This window comes from Scyliorhinus canicula, chromosome 12, assembly GCF_902713615.1.
Source record: "Scyliorhinus canicula chromosome 12, sScyCan1.1, whole genome shotgun sequence".
Classification (NCBI taxonomy): domain Eukaryota; kingdom Metazoa; phylum Chordata; class Chondrichthyes; order Carcharhiniformes; family Scyliorhinidae; genus Scyliorhinus; species Scyliorhinus canicula.
The window spans coordinates 130,650,525-130,676,909 of NC_052157.1; the positions used below are offsets into that span (position 1 = coordinate 130,650,525).

Genomic DNA, 26,385 nt, shown 5'->3' on the forward strand with positions numbered 1-26,385 from the left:
CTCCAGGCCTGCAAAGTTCCCTCCCACAAACCAATCCCTAAAATGTTCTATCCCCACTTGCTTCCAATTCCCAGAATCTTCCATCCATAACCTCCGGTGCAAACCTGTGGCTATCACAAATCGACATCCAAAGACTTGCCTTCCAATCCAAAGTGTTGCTGACGCTGGTTCCAAACCCTCAGTGCTGATATCACCACTAAGCCTGACCGGCGAGAAGGGAAGGAGCGCCAACAACGGTGCCCACAGGCTGGTCCCCTTGCACGAGGCCGACTCCACTTGCCCCCCACACCGACCGCTCCTCCACTGACCATTTCCTAACTATTACAGTATTAGTTGCTCAATAGTAGTCCAACAAGCTCGGCAACGCTAATCAAAAACAGCATTGACCTTCGCTGGTGCTAACAGGCTACTGGCCTCCCCACATTGATAAAAAGTCCCACTTGAGCATCGCAGCTGGTGCACGGTTTGGCCCGTTGAGAGCAGCTCAAATTCCACTTGCTGCTTCTCTCTGAAAAGTGTTATTCTAATTTTGTTGCCTGACCATTTCCACGCCCCCATTGTCAAACACTTCACACTGCACTTGATGACTGTGTGGCCAGTGAGTTAGACTGAAACTTAAGCTGTATTATGCCGCAAACAAGTTTGACATTTGGTAAATGCCACTGCTTCAATCCAACTCTAGTACTTGCAGAGGTTATTGCACAGAAAAAATGAACTAAACTGTGTGGATTACAGAGATGTAGGATTAGTGGTGTCTGGGACATTTTATGAAATTAAGCTGGTAAATGAACTTTGGAATTGTACTTTGGGAGCAGACTTAAATAAAGCACTTTTACTTAATTGTTTTTTGAAAGATTTTTTTCAATATACTTTGGCAGTGTGAAAATGGTTCTGTGTCAGAAGTTGAGAATCCATTTGTTACCTTCAGTTACATCTCCTCCTGATGTTCAGCTCTAGATTGGATACTTCCTCATGAAAAGATACTGCAGCTTCGTAAATGGAAAATGCTTGAGGCCTAAGTGGATTTTGTTCATTTCAGCTGAGGCTGATTGAATTGGAGCACTTGTGATTGTGGTTATTGCTACATTTTTGTCAATAGTAACCACATTGTGTTGAAAGCCGATGACTTGCAATGTCGATTTTATTTAATTAGTCAGCATAAATAAATGAGAACATTTGACAGGGGTCGAGCTGAACCAGTAAATATGAATTAATGAGGGCATCTAAAAGTGAGGTACTTGAGGACCGTTTTTATTTCAGTTTGATTTGAAAGGAATTGAAAATACATTTAATGATTGGTATTTTGGTCTGTAATTGAGATTTCATCGCAAGGCCTTCAAGTTCTCTAATACTTACAAATTAAATTAAAATCCTCTTGGATTCAACTGTATAATGGTGTTGCAGAAGATTTATCAGAAATTAAAATGTGCTTGGCCTGAAATTACACATGAGAGACGAACCATGCCATAGTAGGGGCTGGTTTAGCACAGTGGGCTAAACAGCTGACTTGTAATGCAGAACAAGGCAGCAGCGCGAGTTAATTTCCTGTACCAACCTCCCCGAACAGGAGATGGAGTGTGGCGACTTGGGGCTTTTCACAGTAACTTCATTGAAGCCTCCTTGTGACAATAAGCGATTATTGTTATTATTTATTTGCTTAAATCTTTACTTTTTTGCAGTTTACGAAAGAAGTTGAAACTGTGCTGTGTGCAGAATGTAACTTTACTGGTGGGTGGCTTAGAGCTAAGGCAGTGCAGTAAACTTTCATAACAGTTTTAAAATATCATTACTAGACCAGTAAAAAGGTTTCCAGATTTGAGTATCATCCTTGTATTGTGTGGTAACTATAGCTGATTATTCAATTTGGATATTGTTTGGGGAACAGGGGAAGTCTTGCATTGTTCAGGTATCGTAGGTATATTTTATAGATGTACTTTGTAACAAGGAGTGCATTCTATAGAAACTGTGTTTAATAATTCATACGTCTTAATTGCATGAGAGTAGAGCCATCCTGTTTGTGTGTATTTGTCTTTAATTTAATAAATAGTATTTAATAATTGTTACATGACAACTGGGCTATTTATTCTCACTGGGGTTTCACTTGTCTCCTCCTACCAAGCAAAAGAAAACTATACACCCTCATGAATGATGTTGCAAGTTGGGATACCCGTGCAGATGACAAAAGCGTGCTTTGTGTCACAGCTAGAAAGGTATAATCATAAAACAACAGGTGGGCTTCCTAAACTGGATATGATGTCCACACTGCTTGCAAAGAAGTGTATTCAAAAGTTCTCGATGAGCTCAATTTTCAGGGTTTGAATAGTTTATTTTTGGCATTTCTTTTCCTGCCTAATAATTATGTCAGCAGAACTTTGCACATATTTTGTTTTAAGCAAATATTCAGTAATTCTCTTGTCTTTGTCAGCAGTTTGCTCTTCAGCTAATGGAAAAATTAGTTGTCATGTTCCTATTCAAATTGATATTAGTTTTGCCATTTCAAATAGAGGAATGTTGTGCTGTATCGCGGAACCCGGCACATGAGGAAAGTGCCAGAACGTAAATTCTGTGGTCCTAACATTGATCCACAGATGAAGGGATCATGAGTTGAAAGGTTTAGACCATAGTATTATATCAGCTAACTCATGTTCTCTTGAATGTGGCTTGTTAACCGGGTGCTGAATTTCCCTGTTAGTTCCATTTTTGGTCTGTACGCTGACCAGCTTTATCTTCCCTACCCTGTTGTCTACCAGTAAATGCTTTGGAATTAATAAGGGCACAGAAATACCTTAAATTCCCCTGGCCTAGGAATGGAATATAGAGCTGAGAAATATGATGAAGTATGTTGGATGAGGGCAGGATCAAATTCCATGTGATCTTCTTTCATTATCCCGACACACTCTGAATAAGTTTCCTTGTCTACGAATTTTTGTCTTCGAATTTTTGGTATTTGTATTGTACTTGGCACTATTTTACAGTAGTCTATTCATGTTTAAAGCTTTGTGCCTAGTACTGAGAATGCCTTCAGTACTGTGTGTAATTGTCCTTACTCTCTAAAAGGTGCACCTGCAAAGATGGGAACAGATGGTAACATGTAAAGAATGATCACATTGTGCAGCTGTATCCCAGTGAGCACATTAATCTGGCAAGGAAATTGGGTGGATGTCAAGTTGTGATATATATGTATTTTGTATAAGATGAATGCCTGAAAGCATGCTTATTATAAATTCCTCTTTTTCCATGAAAAGTCAGCAATTGTTACTATATGCAGAATATGATCATATGGGTTAGTAAATTTGGATTCAGAAATGGAGCTGAAATATAGGTTGCAACGTGTATACTTCTTGACTGTCTTCGTCCCTGTCTGCTCTTTGTGCGGTTAAGTTTTAATACAAATCTCCATTTTGAAGATGTGATGCAGCTTGTAAAAGGCATTCAATACTCTGAGGACTTTGAACATCCGAAGTCTGGTGACTTGCTCCTTGTAAAATACTCGCAGCACCATGTGTAACTATTGTTTGTGATTTATGTTTGCTTTTAGTTCAGTGTGTCCAGTTGTTAGTGTGTGTGTATGAGCTAATAATAGATTGCATGTCTGCACTGTAATTTCAGCAAATCACTTTTTGACACATTTAGGGGGATCACTGACTAGTCTTTAAATTAAGGAGTTTGGCCTGAATAATTGTCTTGAGGGCTCAGGAGCTTAAAAGATGTAGTCAGAATAATAATGTGATTTGGCTTGTGGTAAATTTAACCCCCAAAATCTTTTGATGCATTTTTGTGTGTGTACATATGGTATGCATCCATTTGTAAAACTGTTGGCAAAAGAAAAAAAGGCTTTGCTACATCTGTATTATTACGGTGCATTGATTGGCTGCTGAGATCTCAACACAAAAAATGTGATTATGATAAAGATGAAAGAAAATATGCTGTATGACTGCTTTTTAGGTTGATATTCAGAGGTCCCCAGCAGCACAGATGCCGGTCTTCAGTCAATTTGATCACTTCACGTGACAGCAAGAAGTGGCTGAAGGCACTGGATGCTGCAGGTCTATGGGTCTTCACAATAATCTGGCAACAATACTGAAGACTTGTGCTCCAAATCTTGCTGCACCCCTAGCCAAGCTGTTCCCGTTCAGCTATAACACTGGCATCTAGCTGGCAATGTGGAAAATGTCAGCGCCGGCCCTAGGGTTGCTGGCGCCCCGGGCAAGCTGAACTTCGGCGCCCTTGGGGGGGGGCGGGGCCGAGGGCGGGTCAGGGGGGGCGGGGCCGAGGGGGGGGGGCGGACCGGCGGACCGAGGGGGGGGGCGGACCGAGGGGGGGGGGGGCGGCGGCGGACCGAGGGGGGGGGGCGCGGACCGAGGGCGGGGCGGACCGAGCGGGGGGGGCGGACCGAGCCGGGGGGGGGGGCGGACCGAGGGGGGGAGGGGGGGGGCGGACCGAGGTGGGGGGGCAGCCCTGGGGGAGGGCGGCCACCGTGCATGCGCTGGTTGGCACCGGCCCAACTGCGCATGCGCGGGACCCGAGTCTCTGGCGCCCCTTAGCACATGGCGCCCCGGGCGACTGCCCGAGTTGCCGGTGCCTTGAGCCGGCCCTGGAAAATGTCCTAGTTATGTCCTCTAGCCATCTGGGATGGCCACTTACAAAGTAAACATGGATACTTGCAAAGACTCAAGGGAAATATGGTCAATACAGGATTCAGGCAAACCCAGAGCCTGAATGTATATTTGCTGCCAGAGTACCAGACAGTATGGAAACCCCTAGCCGATTTACATTCTAATGACCCATTTCCGCAGGACAAAGGACTGATGCTCGGGTATCAGATACAATTCCAGACACATCGGCGTCACTCCCTTCACCCAGGAAGCCCAAACAGCCAAGGTCAATGACCGCTCAGGACACGCTCAGTCATCAAGGCACCCGTCCCTTTATTGGCTCAAATCGAAGGCAGTAATCGAAGCCTGCCGAATTATTGGGTCCAAAGCTAAGAACCGCCCAAAAGAGCGCAAAACCCCAAAGGATAAAGAGAGACACTGCCATGTGCTCGATCTCTTTTGGCCCTGGAACACCGGCACTCTTCGGCCCGGCCTATACCTGAAGCCAACTGTAACACCACGACCAGAAGCAAGTTCAAGATCAACAATCGCTACCGGACGGATGATCCAGACCCAGCCACTCCAGATCCAAACAAAGGCCTTGTTCCTCTGCCAAAGCCCGGTGCCTGAAAGTTAAGTACAGGTTGTTGTAGTGTTAGGTGTAATTTAGTTTGTAGTGTTTTTGTAGTGTGTGAGTTAATCTTGTGTGTAAATAAACCATTATTGAATTTGAACTAACTGACTGGTTGTTGGGTCTTTGATCAATATCCGGAGTTGAACCTTGTGGTGGTATCATCTGATACCTGGTGACTCTGAAAAGCAATATTGCTCGATATTAAGAAGGGCAACATTATTGGCGCCTCTGGTGCAGAATTGGCAACAGTTATTAGTGACACTAGTGGGATAGTATTCCACTCATCAAAATCGGCAACAGTCCGTGCGCAAAGAATAGGACAAATCCAACCTGGCCAATTATTGCCCCATTAGTCTTCTGTCAATCATCAGTAAAGTGATGGAAGGGATCATCAACAGCGCTGCCAAGCAGCACTTACTCAGCAATAACCTGCTCACAGATGCTCAGGTTGAGTTCTGCCAGGGCCATTCAGCTTCTGATCTCATTGCAGCAATGATTCAAACATGGGCAAAAGAGGAGAAGTGAGATGAGTGTCTGTGCTTGACATCAAGGCAGCATTTGACTGAGTATGGCATCAAGGGGCCCTCGCAAAACTGGAGTCAATAGGAATCGGGGGGAGGGAGGGGGGGAAATCCCTCCACCTGTTGGAGTCTTACCTGGAACAAATGAAGATAGTTGTGGTAGTTGGAGGTCAATCATCTCAGCTCCAGGACATCACTGCAGGTGTTCCTGAGCGTGATGTCCTAGGCCCAACCATATTCAATTGCTTCATTAAAGACCTTTCTTCCATCATAAAGTCAGAAGTGGTTGGGGGTGATTGCTGATAACTGCACAATGTTCGGTACAATTCATATTCCTCAGATATTGAAGCAGTCCATATTCAAACGCAGCAAAGCCTGGACAATATCCAGGCTTGGGCCGACAAGTGGCAAGTATCATTTGTGCCATGTGCTACACGAATGCCTGGCAGTGACCTCCAACAAGAGTGGATCTAACCATCACCCCTTGACATTCAGTGGCAGAAAGTGCTGAATCCCCCACTATCATCCGACGGCATGGTGACACAGTGGTTAGCACTGTTGCCTCACAGCTCCAGGCACCCAGGTTCGATTCCGGCCTCGGGTGACTGTGTGGAGTTTGCATTTTCTCCCTATGTCTGCATGGGTTTCCTCTGGGTGCTCTGGTTTCCTCCCACAGTCCAAAGAAGTGGAGGTTAGGTGGATTGGCCATTCTAAATTGCCAATTAGTGTCCAAAAGGATAGCTAGGTTTCCTGGGTTGCGGGGATAGGATGGAGGCGTGGGCTTAAGTAGGGTGCTCTTTCAAGGGGCCAGTGCAGATTCAGTGGGCTGAAGGGCCACCTGCACTATAGGGATTCTATGATTCTATCAACATTGTGGGGGTTACCATTGACCAGAAACTGAACTGGAATAGTCGTATAAATACTGTGGCTACAAGAGCAGAGCAAAGGCTAGTAACTGCGCAACAAGTAACTTGACTTGATAGAAATGGGGAAGATTAAGATTTGAAAAATGAATTTGGGATTAAATGAGGGTAGTAATCTGAAGGGATTTTGATATGCTACTTTGCATTTTAGTGAGAAAAGAAAGCGTTTATCAATGCGACGACGGGAAAACAATGGGATGTAGAAAAAGTAACTAAAATGGAGAGATAAGGGAATTGGCACTTGTATCCTAAAAGCCAGGTCCACAAGGTGGGTAACACCAAAAGGGAAAGGATTATATATCCATAGCACAATAAGTCGAGAAAGGGACATAGTAAAGGCAGCTCCCTCCACAGCCGCACCCAGCTTGAGAGAACTGTCTCCCCCGAAAACAAGTTATAGCTAAAAGGGCAGACAGTTAAAGCTCAAACCTCTAATCAAGAAGATTATGCAGTGATGTTATCTACAAGATGCACTGCAGGAACTCGCCAAGGTTCCTGAGGCAACACAGTCCAAACCCATGACTACTACCAACTAGAAGGACAAGAGCAGCAGATATCTGGGGACACCACCACTTGGAAGTTCCCCTCCCAAGTCACTCACCATCCTGACTTGGAAATATATTGCCATTCCTTCACTGTCGCTGGGTCAAAATCCTGGAACTCTCTCCCGAATAGCACTGTGTACCTATAGGCTGTACCTATACCTCAGGGACTGTAACTCACCACCTCCTTCTCAAGGACATCTAAGGATGGGTAAGAAATGCTGCTCTAGCCAGCAACACTCTAATTGATTTGGCAGTCTTCAGTAAATTCAGCTAATTATTTCTTCATGCTGTTTGCTATGGCTTGTTTGAATTTTTGTACCTCAAGAATTGACTGACCTATGTTCCCTTAAACAAATAATTAAAGGTTATGTCCAGAGGTATGTTGATTTCTTCCTTAAGCCTACAGTCTGAAAATCATTTTGAACCATGACAGCAAATGTTATTCAAGTTATGCTGGGACAATTAAAAAATATATATATATCAGCTAGCTGGATCGATGTGTTTGTGCAAATCACCTTGAGTGCTATTTTACATCTATCGCTCAAATGTTTGAAATGCAGAAGTAATACATTTTGCACAATGTGTTGATGAGTGTGCTGCCAGAGGAAACCCAACCATTTGTTCTTTAGTCTAACCGCCTAAAATTGGAGAGTTTCAGCAATCTCGCCTGTATATATTTTACCTCTTAGTTTGTGTGATGTATTGACCAATATACACTGTATGGTGAATATTTTAATGATCTGATATTCAGACTCTTCCCCATTTTCAAATAGTCTGTGTTTTCAAGATTAATACCTTTTACAATTTGGCTCCCATCCGTTTTGTCAGGGAATTGTATGACAGCAAGATGGATTAAACAACTCGGCCATAAGTCTGCGAAGGTTATCCAATAGCTGCTTCAGCTCGTCTGTTGCCTAGTTCCAAATTCCATATTTGTAACAGGAAATAGTATGTGCTGTTACGGATCTATAAATGCATGGGGGCAAAGGTTAGATTGAAACTGTCGCAAGTTGTTTGTCTCACCAGAGTGTAACCTGAAACATCAACATAGAATTCCCTACTATTGCACGTACATTTTTGATTTAAAAGCTCTATATACCATCTCTCGTTCTTCGCAGGAATCTTCATGAGTGGGCAGCCTTCGGGAGCTCATTCTCTATCCCATATTTAGCGATGAGCTGCAAGGTAAAATAATGCAATACGTGGGTTAAAGAGAACCACCTTTTGATATTTCTTTATGGTTATCCTTTAAATCATCTGTTCATGACCCTGAATTGTGCATTTGACAATATTAAAATAATGCACTGCCATGAATTGGCAGGTTTCCAGGGCTGATTCCGACTTTGCTCTGCCCCTGTTTCTATCTTGGATGTTAAATTGTTTAATTACTTCCTGCACTTGTCCATGATAATTTGCGTGAAATGCACCTTCACCCCACCCCACCCCTCCCAACCCCTTCACCACACACACAATTGAGCTACTGCAAAATACTAAGAATTTAAAACATCAATAGAGGTGAGAACTCCAGATTAAAAATATTTTTAAAAATAATGGACATTGTGTGTTTATTAAAAGCCGCACAGTTTTCTTTTGTGTTCTCAATTCATAGCCAAGTTGTTAAATTGTTGAACTCCTTGGGTAATTCCCCATTTCCAATGACTGAAAATAGTGCAGAATAGAGAGGGAAAGAAGAAAAGGTTTTAAAGAATCATTCGAGTCATGGTGAGAAAAGACACCTGGAAGACCCAAATGTCAAACAGACAACATGAATGATGTTTGTGTTATGAGTTGCACACACGTAGACCAGCATTAAAAAAAAACTTGCTTCCTAGCAGCTTTCTTCTTTTAAATTAGACCAGTCTAAATATGATTTCTTCAATTAAATTACAGTGATGCGTTGGTAAACCAGTGAAATGCACAGTTGAATAGTATTTTTGTTATACGTGAAATATATTTTATATAAATATTGAAGATTCACGTTTTCACAATTCAATTCAAAGAGATCCCTGAATTAACTGCATTTAATTGTCGAGGAATATTGTAGCTGGTAAATGAGAGCGGCTGTGTATTGCTGGATGGTTCTATGATGCTCGGAGTTGCTTTCAACCCTGCAGTTGTTATTGGCCCCCGTCTAGCTGCTTCATAAGTGAGACATCATGTGATCATCACCCCATGTCTGAAGCTGTCGTAGTGAGTGTTGCAAATCATAGATGAACTAGTGTATTTCATTACTGTTGGGTCCCTAAGGCTTTCAAAGTGCAAATGCTCTGTAGAATTATGCAAATTACAGCACTGGAATGATTAATAAATGCTGTCTCAAAACAGCATGACATGTATTTCCACAGCTATTGTCTCATTGGCTTATTACAGACTGTCTCAATCTAGAATTTATTTTGAGAAATCATTTCATATATGTAATCCAGCTCCTAATGTGCCTTTCAGACTAAATCCTTTTGCTCTCTCTAGAAACATTATTTGGGGGACGATGTACCAATATTTATTGCACACTGGTGCATTACTTATAGTACAAGGAGGACCTAGAAATAAAATTATCCTGGAACTGGTTTATAGCAATTTTTAAAAATTGTTTATTAGCAATATTCTACAAAACGTCCCCTTCAAAGTTACATCATTTAGATGTAGTTTCATGAACACAGACAACTTTATCGTCTTTTGGCCGTGCCCATTGTCTGAACCACAAATAGGTAGCCTGTTTGACCATGGAAGGCATAATTTATATTTGCAGGTGCACATTTTTACGATTGAATTGCTATGTAGTGATAAAGACTGGAATCCTGGTTGCTTCTACCCCTCCTTCCTCCATCCCAGGACACTGAGTCAAATTTTCATATTTGTAAGCTTTTGTCTTAGTTGAGACAAGCTAGCTCGTTACAAGCTCTGGATCGATTCTGAGACCTACCGGTCTAAGTGGTTTAGTATCACACTATGCACTTAATTTATCCTTTGAGACATTGTGTTTGCACTAATATTTATGAGAGATTAAAGTAGCACATAGCAACATAGAAAATAGAACCAGAGTAGGCCATTCGGCCCTTTAAGCCTTCTCTACCATTCTACCATGACTAATCTTCTATCTCGGGGTTTTTCCAAACTGAGGGTCGCGACCCGTGGGTGGGTCACGGGCAGGTGTCGGGAGAGTTGCGGAGTGATCGGTCACGGCATTCAGGATCGTGGGAGAAGCACCCAACAGCTGAGACCGGCTTTTAAGAATCCTGGCTGCAACCGGCTCTTAAGTCGAGAATGCCAGCCGTCACCAGCCTTTGAATGCGAACAATGCAGTCTTCCCACCAGAAGCGGCAGCAGAGAGCAGATCATCCTCCCGGCACTTACACATAAGTCACACACCCTGTACATCCATGCTTTTGGCGCAAAATCACGGAGCAGAGATCCTCCATTTTCTAGCTGCCAGCAAGCAAGGACTGTGAAGAACTGACGATGGATCGTTTTGTTATGAGGGAAGAGAAGGCTAGAGACACAAACAGGTTGGGATCTCTCAAGTGAATCTGCCGGGGAGAGCTGCCAAGAGAGTCCACGGCAGGATAAAGCAGTGCTGGTGTGAGCTGTATACAGAGCTCCAAGGCCTATACAGAAGAAATTTGAATCGAGAACAAAGCAAAATAAAGATTTTTTGAGGTATGGCTTTGTTAATTGTGCCAATGCAAATCAGGATGGAAAGACCATGTATGTTATATGCAGGGAAATATTGGCAAATGCTAACTATGTCTCGCCTTTCAATTCTAAATGAACTGAACCTCAAATTACATGGGAAGGATGATGTTTGCTTTCGGCACTGATAAATAGATGCTTTTCAAAAGTCATTGATAGTTTGGCAAATGTGAGTACAAAGCTGAAACTACTACATGTTCCCCACACTGTTACGATATATCGAAGAAAACAGTGTTCATAAAGGAACTGTCAATAGACTGGCAAGCCTTATTCAGTCACATCTGGCTGTGCTGATCAGCAATTTTTGTCACTACTTTCCAGAGAAGTTTCAGATTTTGAAAAAGAGGTGGCTGAATTTGAGACCCCAGAGTCATTTATCAACTTACAGCTGACTCCAAATGAAGAGACTGAACTTCAGCACCTCACCTGTGACATCACACTAGAAACACACCACATGTCCATGAGGCTGGTAGCATCCTAGAGGAGCGCATCTGAGGAGTACCCAGTGCCGAGTTAAACAAGCATTTTGTTTCTATTGCCCTTCATAACAACCCACATGTGCGAGGTTAGATTTTCCGCCCTCGCAAAGATGATGACGGCACAAAGGAACCGGCTGAAGTCTGCATTTGATATGCATCTTGTCCTCTCTTGTCATCTTGTCCAGCGGTAAAGCTGGAGTCTTGTCTTCCCGAGGTGATTGTGGAGGATCAGACAGGTTTTGTCAAGGAGTGGTGATTGTCAGCCAATATCTAGAGGCTGTTGAACGTGGTTCTCTCCCTCTCTGAGGAACTTGCGCTCAAGGTGATAGTATCTTAGATGCTGAGAGGGCATTTGAAACGGTGGGGTGGAGAAGCCCTAATTAGGGCCAAAATTGATTTCATGGGTACGGTAGTTATATGCGGCCCCTTTGGCTAGCGTTCGCACTAATACCTTGAGTTCGGGATACTTTCATTTGAAAAGGGGGACCAGACACGAGTGGCCGATGTCTCCCCTCGTATTTGCATTAGTGATTGAGCCATAGCGTTGAGGGCTTCAGGTAAGTGGAAGGGGATAAGGAGGGGAGGGATGGAGCACAAGGTATCCCTATATACTGATGATTTTTTGCTTTATGTCACTCATCCGGTCCCCACTATGGGTGGCTATTGAGGAACTTTGGTTAATTTTCAGACTACATAGTGAATGTTTTCCGGTTAACCCCTTGGGGAGGGGAGCCAACTTGGAGGTGTTGCCTTTTCATTTGGCCAGCTCTAAGTATTTGAGAATCCGGGTGGCCCACGATTGGGCCCAGTTGCATAAATTGAATTTCGCAAGTCTGGTGGACAAGGTTAAGTCCAATCTGCAAAAATTGGACAACCTTCCTTTGTCCCTGATGGGCAGAGTCCAATCTGCCAAAATGAATATTCTTCCTAGATTTTTGTTTTGATTTCAATGTCTTCCTATCATTCTCCCTGAAGCTTATTTTGGGAGGGCCAATAGATTGATTTCATCTGTTACATCTGCAGGCAAGACTCCAAGTGGTTCTTCAAAGGGATAGGCAGTCGGGCGGCCTAGCATTACCAAATTTGCTTCATTATTATCATTGGGCGGCCAATGTTAAGAAGATGCTGGGGTGGTGCAGTGACCCAGATTCTGTATGGGAGCAGATGGAAATGAGGTTATGTCGAGAGGTCCAGCTTGGATGCATTGGTGACTGCCGTGCTTCCGTGTTTTCATGGTACATCCAGTGGTCGTAGCTACTTTGAGGATATGGGGACAATTCAGACAGCATTCTAAGCTTGGAGCCTTGTCGAGGCTAGTCCGTCTCTATGCCAATCATTTATTTGAGCCATCAAAATTTGATGCAATGTTTGGGGTGTGAGAAGGGAAGGGGCTGGAGAAGTTCGGGGATCTTTGCCAGCTTGGAGGAATTGATGGCGAAGCTTGAGCTGGGAGGGACAAATTTGTTCAGATGCTTTCAGATAAGGAATTTTGTGCATGTGGCCTTCCCAGCATTTCCTGAGGCGGGCATCTCTGTTGGAAAGGATAATTTTGCTGGCGGGGTTGGAAGAGTGGAGCATGTCTGGCATTTATGGGCGAGTTGTGTTTGAGGACTCGGGTTCAGCGGATGAAGTGAAGGTGGCGTGGGAGAGAGAGCTGGGGCTTATGTTTAGATGATGAGGCCCTTCGCAGGATGAACTCTACGCCTTCATGTGCATGGCTTGGTGGTGCACAGGGTGCACCTGACCAAAACAAGGTTGTGTTTTTTTTCCTGAAGTACAAGACTGGTGCGAGCAATGTTCCGGCAGGCTGACCAATCACACACACACGTTCTGGGCTTGCCCCAAATTGGTAAGCTTTTGGGTCGTCTTCTTCAATGCCATGTCAGCAATTCTGAATATTGAGTTGGAGCCTTGTCCTTTAATAATAATAATCCTTATTATTGTCACAAGTCGGTTTCTATTTACACTGTAATGAAGTTACTGTAAAAATCCCCTCGTCGTCACACTCAGGCGCCTGTTCGGGTACACTGAGGGAGAATTCAGAATGTCCAAATTACCTAACAGCACGTCTTAGGGACCTGTGGGAGACAACTGGAGCACTCGGAGGCAACCCACGCAGATACAGGGAGAACGTGTAGATTCCACACAGACAGTGACCCAAGCCAGGAATCGAACATGGGACCCTGGCGCTCTGCTAACCACTGCTACCATGCCTCCCGTTTGGTGACCATTTCTGGGGTATCGGACTTGCCAGGGCTACAGGTGGGAGTGTAGACAGATGTCCTTGCCTTCTCATTGCTGATTGCCTGGAGGCGAGTTCTGCTGGGGTTGATGTCCCCTTCTTCGCCCAGCATCTCTAAATGGTTGGGGGACCTATTGGAATTCTTGTACCTGGAGAAAGTCAAGTACACCGTCAGGGAATCAGTTAAAGGGTTCTGCCAGAGATGGCAGCCATTCGTTACCTAGAATTAATCACCATCAGTCGCTGGGCTGGCAGGGGGCTGTATTGTTTTTTGTGTGGTTTGTTGTAGTTTTTTTTATCTTGGTGGATGGGTGGGTATTTGGTAGGGGTTTGTGTGCCATCTACTATGGGGAATGTGGGTTTTGATGTAAACTCTATTGTAAAAATGGAAAGCTTCAATAAAAATCTTTAAAAAGAAAGACTTTAGGACCCTAGGTTTGGAATCGACTTTCAACTTTCCATCCTAATGAAGAATTTCATCATGTTATGGTCACTGTTCCTTAATAGACCACGCACAACAAGATTATTAATTAATCCCTTCTTGTTGCGTAATATCAACTCAAGGATGTTCCGTAGTTGGTTCCTCAACATACTGGTCTACAAAACTATCTTGTACACACTTGTAGTATTCATCTGCCACTATATTGTTGCCAATTTGATTTGCCCAATCAATATGTAGATTTAAATCATCCATGATTACTAGAAGTGGTAAGACTTGTGTATGTAGAAACATTTAAGAAACATTTAGACGAGCATTAAAAATGCTATTGCCTACAAGGCTATGGACCAAGTACTGGAACATGGGATTAGAATAGATAGTTGTGTGATGGCCAGTGCAGACATGATGGGCCAAATGTCCTCTTTCTGTGCTGTAAGACTCTATGACTCTAAATGCCAATATGTCTGAATTGGTTTAAACTTCCCTCAAAATGGAAGCATTGGCCTCATACCTGGAGTTGAGGAAGTTAAATTGACTCTCCAATGTGTAAATGAATGAGTACTGTATTTTTGGAGTTGGGGCCCTTGTTGTTAAAGCAATTGTTGCCTGTTCCAATGGTTGAGCTGAATTGCGGAAGATCTCATACACTATTTAAAGAGCGGGGGCTGTTTTTGACCCTCAACCAAGAGCATCAAAAATAGATCAACTCCTAATTCATCCTGTTACTGTTTGTGGGATCCTGCTATAAGGAATATAGTTGCTATGTTTGACTATATATTAGTCACTGTGCTTCGTTAATTGCATTTGGCAGACTTTCAAAAGTGATATGGTGTTGTAAAAGGTCAAACTTTATATAACAGAATCATGAAAATAATTCTCAGTGAGCTGCAAGCACAGGTCTATGCTTGTGGACCCATGCTTAACCATTTCCTTTTTCTTCTTGCAGGAACTAGCAGCGGAATGCGAGAGTGCTGGCTATGCAGGTACCTTGGTCCCATACAAGTGCGACCTAACCAGCGAGGAAGAGATTCTCTCCATGTTTTCTGCCATCAAGACACTGCACCAGGGTGTGGATGTGTGTATCAACAATGCAGGTCTGGCCCATCCTGAGCCACTGTTATCAGGAAGGACAGAACTTTGGAGGAACATGATTGATGTGAGTGTTAATAACTAAGAAGGGCTGTAAAGGGACTTCATTGGCACTGAAAAGTTGTTGAGAGCAACTTTTCTGATCGGAAAGAATATCTCTAGCGTCCGTTATTGTAAAATCCACGTTAACTGTGATCCCGATGTAGGATTGTTTTGTAACATTGAAAGGCAGCCTCCCCTTCCACTTTATGGCAGAATTCTTATTGAAATATAAACCTTGGATGTGATACATAGGAACATACAAATTAGGAGCAGGAGATTCAGCCTGCTCCCCCATTTGTTAAGATCATGACCAATCTGATTATACACTCAATTCTACTTTCCTGTTTACCCCCTATAACCTTTGCCTCCCTTGTCAATCAATAATCTAATTCGCATAGCCTTGAAACGATTCAATGATCCTTGCCTCCACTGTTCTCTCGGGAAGAGACTTCCACAAACCACCGATCTTCTGGAGAGAAAAGATCTCTCCTCCTCTCTGTCTTAAATGGAAGATGCTTGAGTTCCATAGCTGTAGCCTCCCATAAGGGGAAACACCCTGTCAGGCCCCCTCAAAATCTTGTCTGTTTTAACAAGATCGCCGTTCATTCTTCTGAACTCCAATGAATACAGGCCCAACTTTCCAACATTCCCTTGTAAGGTAACCCGTTAATCCAGGAATCAGTCCGGTTTTCTGAACCGCTTCGAATGCAATTCCATCCTTCCTTAAGTAAGGAGACCAATACTGTACTAAGTACTCCAGATGTGTCCTCACCAATGCTCTGTGCAACGCTAGCAAAACCTCTCTACTTTTATATTCCATTCAGCTTGAAATAAACAGCAACTTTTCATCTGTCTTGCTAACCATTTGCTGTACCTGCATATACTAACTTTGTGATTTACGTACCAGTACTCTAATTCCTCAATACTGCGGAATGCTGCAATCTCTCTCTATTTAAATGACATGCTGCTTTTTTAAATTCTTCCTTCCAAAGTGGACAAGTTTACATTTTCCTACATTATACTCATTTGCCAAGTTTTTGCGACTCACTTAACCTATCTATGTCCATTCGCAGAAATGTTGAGGTATATTCCCTTGAAGGGGAAAGATAGGCAAATAAATCTAGAACACCCTGGATCAAGAGAGATAAAAGTGACGATGAAAAGGAAAAACGTGCGTATGACAGATGTCAGGTAGAAAATACAATAGAAAATCAGGCTGAATATAGGAGGAAAGTGAAAAAACGAATCCGATAAGCAAGGAGGGAGCATGAAAAGAAACTGGCAATTAACATGAAAGAGAAAGTGATTCCCAAAGTCTATAAGCATGTAACTAATAAGTGGTAAAAGAATAAGTAAGGTTGATTAGGGATAAAACAAAAAACAGGAAACTTGCACGAGTAGGCAGGAGACGTGGCAGAGGTATTACATCTGCCTTTACAAAAGAGGATACTACCCAGCAGGGCCGGCTCAAGGTACCGGCAACTCGGGCAGTCGCCCGGGGCGCCATGTGCTAGGGGGCGCCATGAAGGAGTGCGTGACCGGCGTCAGAGACCCGGTGCCGCGTAAAAGACTCGGGTCCCGCGCATGCGCAGTTGGGCCGGTGCCAACCAGCGCATGCGCGGTGGCCGCCCTCCCTCAGGCCGCCCCGCACAAACATGGCGGATGGACCCAGGCTCGCCGGTGGTCACTCCGGCCCCTCCCGCCCCCCCCCCCCCCCCGCCCCCCCCGAAGGGCGCCGGAGTTCAGCTTGCCCGGGGCGCAAGCAACCCTAGGGCCGGTGCTGCTACCCAGGCCAAGGTAAGAGAGGAGATCATTGGGACAGTCGATGAATTTACAATTGCCAAGGAGGAGGTGTTGAAAAGGCTATCTTTACTTAAAATAGATATGATATCAGGACTGGATGAGATGCATCCAAGAATACTGAGGGAGGTGAGAATGGAAATTTCAGAGGCTGTGGTGATAATCATCCAGTCTTCCTCAAACATTGAGCGGTACCGGAGGACTGGAAAATTGTAATGTTATACTCTTGTTCAAAAAAAGGGGAACAAGGATAATGCTGGCAACTACAGAATTCAGTGGGAGGGAAATTGCTGGAAACTATAGTTCAGGACAAAATCAGTAGTCACTTAGACAGGTGCATGATAATTAAGAAAAGCCAACATGGATTGATTAAGGGCAATAATTTTTAATTAACCTGCTGGAGTTTTCTGAGTTGATAATGGCGAACATTTATTAGGGCGTTGATGTGGGGGTATATGGATTTTCAAAAGGATTTGGTATAGTGCCACACCACAGACTTTTCAGCAAAATTCTAGTTCATGGAATAAAAGGCAAAATAGGCACATTGGGGGGGGGGGGGACAATTGACACTACAGGAAACCGGATGGTGATGAATAGTTGTTTGCATTCCAGACTCCCACCACCCTCTGAGTGGAAATTTCTTTCCTCCGATCCCCACTAAATCTCCTGCCCTCACCATAAAATGATGACCCTCATTTTGACTCTTCAGCTAAGGAGAACAGCTGCCTCTTGACTGTACCCCTCATCATATACACCCCAATCAGGTCTGACCCTCGGCCTTTGATTTTATCCAGTCTCTCTTTATAGCCTCTCTTCATAGCTCAAATGCTCCATTCCAGGCAACATCCTGGTGAATCTCCTCTGCGCCCTCTGCAGTGCAATCACATTATTCCTGTACTGAGGCACCCAGAAATGCACACAATACTCCAGCTGTGATCTAACCAAAGTTTTGTACAGCTCCAACATAGCCTCCCTGCTCTTATCTATGCCACAACTGATAAAGTTGTGTCCTTTGTGCTATCTTAACTACCCTATTAACCTGTTGCTGCCTTCAGGGATCAGTGAACAAGTATCCCAAGATCCCTCTGTTCCTTTGAGATTCATAGTGTCCTGCCATTCGTTGAGTATTCTCTTATCTTGTAACTCCTTCCAAAGTACATCACCTCATACGGGTCAGGTTTAAATTAAGTTTGGTATAACATTGCAATACTGGTCATGAACCTTCAATGATTCATGTCATTTCATACCTGGATCTTTTTCCAGCTAGAGTGTTTTCTGAACTAAATACTGGGCATGAGCTCTGCACAAATGCATATCATTGCATTGATCTATATTAAATTACACATTTCAGATGTCGGCCCATTCCCCATCACACATGCATCTGATTGTAATCATCCAAGTTCCTACCACTTGTACAGATTTTTGCATCATTTGGGAATTTGTGGGAAATTCTCCAAATCATTTATCTCAAATAATGTAAAGAGCAACAGTCTGAAAATTGACTGCTCTGTATCTCCATTTAGTGATGTTTTCGAACCCAAGAAGTGCTTACTACTTCCACACAACCATACCTTAATAATCAGCTTATTATCTGGTATCTTGTCAAAACCCTCTGAGTCTGAGTGTCATAGTCAGAGGAAGCAGCATATTTATTTCTTCAGCATGTTTGTTGGGATTAATGTTGGATTTGAAATCTTCACAGTTAGTTAAATCTCCTCTGTTGGTTGTGAATTGTACAAGTAGATATTGAGTAGCACAAGTCAAGTCTGCTTATAGGAACAACTGATGAAATTGAACTGAAAGATACTTGCGGCAAACTTTACATTTGGATTGAAGACCTGTAGTCAATTTTGTTGGGAGTAAGAGAACCAGGAAAATATTAGAATGTGTATGTGAACTTTTGCGGAAGAGTCAACATAGGCCACGGTGTTCCAGATTAGCTGAAGTTGACCTCGGGGATGATGTTGAAACTCTTCAATGAGACCTTCAGGGTTCCCATAAAGTGTTTTTTCTGGCCTCTGAACTCTTCCTGTCAATTTTGGCAGGCATTCTAGGGACATATACTGCCCATCCTCGCTGAGTTCTCTTTAGGAGAGGCTGAACACTAGGCATGGTGGACTGGGAGGAAATCTCAGGATCAGGAAACTAGTGTTGCCATCTGATTCTGAGTAGTTTCCTCAAAAGGGTCAAATGAAAGTGGTATTGCTTGTTTGTATGTCTGGAGTAAACTGTCCATGTCTCGATACACAAGCTTCCCAACTTACCAATGGGGAGACACACGGCTACCTGTACCTGCTTTCCCTGCTTTTCAAGGCGGTTTCCTATCCGCTGTTGCATGAAAACAACTACCTGGAACCACAGGTGAGAGCTGGATGCTGGTAAGGACCAATGAAAGGTGAACCAGTCTGAAGAATGTTACAAGTTTCCCCCTTTTTCAGAGATACTCCCCTCCTAGATGCACCCTAATAATGTTGAATAATGCTCCAGTGAAGCACTTTAGCAGGTTTCACTATGTTACTAACCAAGGTTCGATGCAGGTTTTGCTTAATTGACCTACTTTTCAATTTTATTTGTATAGAAATAAAGACTAGCGCTTGGTTTGCTCTTTTTATGGCCAACTTAGCAAGACATTGTTATGGAGACACTGGGGAGGGTGCAGAGAAAATTTATAAGACAATATCAGAAATCTACGGGTACACATTATCGGGAAAGCTTTGGCATGCTATGTCTCTTCTCTCTTGGAAACAAAAACTGACTTGTGACCTAATAGAGGTCTTTAAAATAATGAAGGGTTTGGATGGAGTGGATACAGAGAGAATGTTTCCTCTTATGGGGAGGAGAATAACTAGAGTTCACCAATGTAGGATAGTCACCAAGAAATCCAATGGGGAGTTCAGAAGAAACTTCTTCCTTTTTTAAAAATAAATTTAAGAGCATCCAATTATTCTTTTTCAAATTAAGGGGCAATTTAGCATGGCCAATCCACCTAACCTGCACATCTTTGGGTTGTGGGGATGAGACCCACGCAGACACGGGGAGAATGTGCAAACTCCACACGGACAGTGATCCAGGGTTGGGATCGAACCTGGGACCTCGAAGCAGCAGTGCTAAACACTGCGTCACCATGCTGCACTAGAATAAACTTCTTTACACAGTGAGTGGTGATAATCTTGATTAGTGTTACAAGTAGACTTACATTAACCCTGCAATGAAGTTACTGTGAAAAGCCCCGAGTCGCCATATTCTGGCGCCTGTTCGGATACACGGAGAGAGAATTCAGAATGTTCAAATTACCTAACAGCACGTCTTACGGGACTTGTAGGAGGAAACCTATGCAGACACAGGGAGAACGTGCAGACTCCGCGCAGACAGTGACCCAAGCCGGGAATCAAACCTGGGACCCTGGCGCTGTGAAGCAAGTGATAACCACTGTGCTACTGTGCCATCCATTGGTTAATTATGATTTCCCTTTCACAAAAACTATGTTGATTGCCTGATTACTGTGAACTTATCCAAGTGCCCTGCTATAACTTTAATAATAGCTTCTAACATTTTTGCCAAGACAGATATAGGGCTAACTGGCCTGTTGTTTCCTGCTTTCTGTCTCCTCCCCTTTTTTAAATAATGGAGTTACATTTGCCATCTTCCAATCTAAGGAGACCTTTCCTGAATCTTGGGAGTTTTGTAAAATTAACCAATGCAGCAATGATCTCATTTGCCACTTTTAGGATCGATCAAGAACCAGGCTCTAACCAGCCTGCGTCACCAACAATTTACTCAGAACCACTTATCTAGTGACTGTAATTATCCTGAGTTCCTCCCCGCCTTCCATTTCCTGGTTTATAACTGCTTCTGGGATGTTACTTGTATCCTCTGGAGTGAAGACTGATGCCAAATACCTGTTTCATACATAATTTGCTTCCTGTGTAGCTCATGTCCATCAGTCTTAATGAATAAAACTTGGTACACAAGGATTGACTGAGATCATTGTAATATGTACAGATGATACAGAACGCATTTCCTGTTTAGTGGCTTTAATTTTATTTATTAATTGCCCATTAGACATTCTTCAATACTTTGGATTTTAAACCCAGAGGCATAAAAACCTTAGAATGCAAACTGAATAGGGGCAATACCATTTAAATATTAATTTAGCAAGAAACTGGTGCTTGAATTATTTAACTGCGATTTATTCAGCTCACAAATCTGTTGGGTTGTAATTCCTGTTCAGTATGCACTAACTGTGCTTGAGTAAAATTGTTACGAATTTCTACAGCAGATGTCTGTTGCCATGGTTTCAGTGTACAATGAGGTTGTGCTGGTTGTAATGAGCAACATTATGCCATTCAGTTATGATGCTTTAACATTGTAGCAACAAATGACTTTCAGTTGAAACGTTTAAATAAACTAAAGTCAGGCATTTATGTGAGGGATTGTGAAAATTTGTGTAATTTATGGCTGTGTCCATTGGGGAGTTTTCCACTCGTGACTATTGACCTTTACACGAAGGCTCCTTAATGCCATACTCGGTCTAATGCTGCCATTGTATTGAACACAGTTGCCCTACCTTAAGAAAATAAGAAATACGAGCACGAGTAGGCCATTTGTCCCTTTTGAGCTGCCCCACCATTGAATAACAATGACCATAACTCCACTTTCCTGCCTGACCCCCATAAACATTTGACATCCTTGTAGAATAAAAAGCCTTGAATATAATCCATGTCTCAGCGTCCACTGCTCTCCGGGGAAGTGAATCCCAAAGATTCACAGCCTTCTGAGAAAAGGAATTGCTTCTCACCTCCATCTTAAATAAGAGACCCATTATTTTGAAACTGTGTGTCTGCCAATTACAGATTCCTCCATGAGAGGCGATATCCTCTCCGCATCTACTCTGTCAAGCCCCCTCCAATCTTGTGTTTCAATAAGATCACCTCTCATTCTTTTGAGTGTAGGCTCAATCTTTCTCAAGCCAACCCTCTCATTGTACAAATCCCTCTCATTGAATCAATCTTATGAACCTTTGGTGGAGGTGGTGGAGCAGACTCGAAGGATTGAATAGCCGATTCCTCCTAGCTTGAATAATTGTATGCATGTTCTCTAAACTGCCTCCAATGCAAGTGTATCTCTCCTGAAATAAGGAAACCTAAACCATATACAGTACTCCAAGTATGTTCATTGTAGCAAGACTTCCCTACTGTTATGCTCATCTGATTTGCAATAAAGGCCAATTTCCATCTGCCCCTGTACCGGCATGCTAACATTTTGTGATTCATGTACAAGGACACCCAGATGCCGCTATACCAAGCATTCTGTACTCTCGCTCCATTAATTAATGATATGCTTTTCTATTCTTTTGCCATTGCGAACAACCTTTCATTTACCCCACATAGGGTGAAATTCTCCGCAACGGCTGACGCTGGCGTGAAACCTGGAGTGTTTCACGTCGGGGGCCTCTCCTCGCCCCCTATTCTCTTTCCCCCCCCCCGCCCCCTATTCTCTTCTCTCCCCCCCCGCCCCCTATTCTCTTCCCCCCCCCGCCCCCTATTCCCCCCCCCCACCCCCCCCGCCCCCTATTCCCCCCCGGGGGGGGGGGGGCTAGGAGCGGCGTTGGGAGAAACTCGGCTGCCGGGCTTTGACGCTTGCGCCAAGGTGGCGCGCCGAGAATGACGCAGCCGGCGGCGCCTAAGTGACGTCAGCCACGCATGCGCAGGTTGGCCGGCGCCAACCTGCGCATGCGCGGTTTCCGTCTTCCCCTCCGCTGCCCCGCAAGACGTGGCAGCTTGGTCTTGCAGGGCGGCGGAGGGGAAAGAGTGCGTCTCTTTGAGACACCGGGCCCGACGATCGGTGAGCACCGATCGCGGGCCAGTCCCCTCGCGAGCACGCCCGTGGTGCTCGTTCTTCTCTCCGCCCCCCACAGGCCCCACACTTACCTGTCGCGCGCTGTTCACGCCGGCAGTGACCAGGCGTGAACCCGGCCTGGGGAGGGGAGAATGGCGCTCATAATCTTCCATCTACCAAATATTTGCTTACTCACTTAACCTAGCCATCCCTTGCAGACTTTGGGTTCTTCTCTCAAATTACTTTCCGACCCATTTTTGTATGCTCAGCAAATTTGGCTGCAATACACTTGGTCCCTTCATCTGAAACATTGGTGCAGATCGTAAATAGTTGAGGCCTCAGCATTGATCCCTTTGACATTCTGCTGGCTAGCTTGTCAACCTGAAAATGGCACATTTATACTGACTCTGTTTTTTGCTAGTTAACAAACTTTTGCTCATGTTAATGTATTATCCTCAACTTCATTAGCCCTTATCTGGCATATTAGCCTTCCTTGTGTAGGATGAGTGCTCAGCAGAGAAAGGGTTAATATGAGACAGGAGAACAGTACCATCCACATAGAGAGTCAAATAATAGTAGATTGGGTTGCATAGGGCCTGGAAGGAATTGGCATGGAGACAGCATACGTGTAGGGCAGTATGTTGGACATGTACACAATTGGTGGGGCAGCACGGTGGCGCAGTGGGTTAGCCCTGCAGCCTCACGGCGCTGAGGTCCCAGGTTCGATCCCGGCTCTGGGTCACTGTCCGTGTGGAGTTTGCACATTCTCCCCGTGTCTGCGTGGGTTTCGCCCCCACAACCCAAAGATGTGCAGGCTAGGTGGATTGGCCACGCTAAATTGCCCCTTAATTGGAAAAAATGAATTGGGTACTCTTTAAAAAAAAATTTTTTTAAATGTACACAATTGGTGAACAATAAATGGTTTTATGTTCAACCATTCGAGCCTTCAGACCACTCTGTGAAACCAAATAACCTTTACAACAACATGTGGCACCTTTTCAAATGTCTTTTGGAAATGCAAATACACTCCATGTACTGTTTCCCCTGTTTGTTACATCCTCAAAGACTTCTAAGAAATATGTCAAACCTCATTTCCCTTTTATGAAACTATATTGACTCTCTTCCATTTTATTATGATTTTCTAAATGTCCTGCTATATTTATCTTAATAATACATTCCAGTACTTTCCCAAAGGCAGTTGTCCTTCAGATTTAGGTATTTTGTTCAGACCAAGGCTATAACTAGATCTGGAACTGAGTGAGTCTGATGAAACCCAAACTAAGCCACAGTGAGTAGATTATTGATGACTAAGTACCACTTGATAGCACTGTTGACTTCTTTCATCACTTTACTCCCAATTGCAAAAAGCTGATAGGATGGCAAATGACCATGGTGCATACAACCATTTTGTCAACAGGAAGTACTCTACTAATTTTCCATACATATTGGTATTTTGGCCTCCACTGGATTGGTTAGTTAGGAGCATGGCTAGTTCTGCTGCATTTGATCTTCAGCACTATAGCCAGGTGATTATCAGGGCACATAGCCGTAGTGAGTGCACTCAGCTGTTACCTTTTCTTTTTCTTTTTTTAGTAAATTTGGAGTACCCAATTCATTTTTTCCAATTAAGTGGCAATTTAGCGTGGCCAATCCACCTAACATTCACATCTTTGGGTTGTGGGGGGCGAAACCCACTCAGCTGTTACCTGACTGGATAATCACTGGATTTGATAATCTGAAGATTGCCATCTCTAACAGTAGAATGCAAAGATCAGGCTGTGAAGAACCATTCATTTCTGTTGCCACTGATTACAAATACTTCAGACTTGACTTGTCTTTTGCACTCATGCTAGGCTCAGCCATCTTTGAGGGTTGGGGAATATTCATGGACCTTGTTAGTTGCTCAATTATCAATCACCATTCATTACTGGATGGGCAGGGCTACAGAGCTTTGTCCACTTCACACTCGCGATCCATTGGTTATGGGATCTCTCAGCTCCATCTATTGCATACTGCTTTTGGCATTTAAATGAATAACGTCCTGTATTGTAACTTGACCAGATTGGCATCTCAATGTCTGATGTTGCTCCCATAAGACTGTTATGTCATTCTCGTTGTACCAGAGTTGGTCGATTGGCTTGATGGTGATCATTGAAATTTGAAGCATTAGAGGGAGGTCATTTGGTCCATCATGTCTGAAGGGCATGCACCTGGGGGCCTCTGAATGTTACACAATTCTGCTGCTGCTGAGAAGCCACAGCTGAACATGGATGCCTAGAATTGAGCTGTTGGCACATTGGTAATGCCATGCAACATGACCTGGAACCCCAAGGACTGTGCAGTTGTTATTTCTACCAATACTGTCATGAACAGATGAATCTGGGACAAGATTGGTGAGGACGAGGTGAGGTAGGTTTACTCCCTTGTGTTAGTTCTCTCATCACCTGCCACAAACCCAGTCTGGCAGCAGTTGTCCTTCTGGACTCACCACCTCAGCATTGTTGGTGGTGCTATCAAACCATCCTTGGTGGAGAAATTTTGAAGTTACTCATCCAGAGAATATTCTGCGCATGTTATTCCATATTATTTACAGCACACAAAATTCCCCTGCACGTGGAAAAATCTCCATGTCTACCTATCAACCCTTTCATAATCTTAAATACATCTATCATGTTTTTTCTTTTCAAGTGAAAATCGCCCAATGTGTTCAATCTTTCGTTTTATCACTCTGGTAAATCTTGTTTGCACTTTCTCCAGCATCTGAATGTCCATTTTACCATATAGAGACCAAGAGATATTCATGGTACTCTAGTGTAGATTCACTGTGCAGCTATACAAGTTTAACTTACATTTTCTGCTTTTCAGTTTCCCCTTAAAATTAAGCTCGGTGTTTTGTTTGCTTTTTATTGTCTTATTAACCTGTCACTATTTTTAGTGATTTTTACCTCCGCCCTTAGTGCATCTTCAAAATTGGAGATCAACGTGGAAAAGTATCAAAAACAGAAAATACATGACAATCTCAGCAGGTCTGACAGCACCTGTGGAGGGAAAAGGGAGCTGACATTTCGAGTCTGGAAGGTTCTTTGTCATTTGACAGATGCTGTCAGACTGGCCTGGATTGTCCAGTATTTTCTGTTTTTGTTCCAGATTCCAGCATCTGCAGTAATTTGCTTTAATGGAAAAGTATCAATTCACCAGAGGAGGGTGGCAAGAAGTGATCAGAAAACGTTTTCCTTATCCATACTGGGCCCAAAGCCATGAGACGTCTTGGGTCTGGGGTTGATGGTGAGGGTAACCAGGGCTATTACTTCCCAACTGTTTGCCACTGTACCTCCCCTCTGATCAGTCTATTCTTTCAGTGGAATTTACACACCCAGTAATCATGATGGAGGAGTCTGGAACATTGACAGAATCGTACCCATAAGTATAAGGCTGATGTTTGACTACTCTATGGGGCAGCTCTCCCAAGTTTTCATATTTTGTTTTAATAAAAATTTAGCCGGTAAAATAGGTTGGCAATTTTACACCACACCTCCAAGGTAGGATCTCAA

General features: G+C 43.6%; 1 protein-coding gene across 3 annotated transcripts in view; it reads left to right on the forward strand.

Moving 5' to 3' along the window:
* The window catches only part of dhrs11a (dehydrogenase/reductase 11a), a 67,906-nt gene that overhangs the window by 25,560 nt on the left and 15,961 nt on the right, over positions 1–26,385 (forward strand). For all 3 annotated transcript variants that reach the window (XM_038814140.1, XM_038814139.1, XM_038814138.1), the window contains exon 2: positions 15,012–15,221. In XM_038814140.1, the coding sequence (XP_038670068.1) occupies positions 15,102–15,221 (120 nt within the window). In that variant the 5' untranslated portion in view covers positions 15,012–15,101. The remainder of the gene's footprint in view (positions 1–15,011; positions 15,222–26,385) is intronic.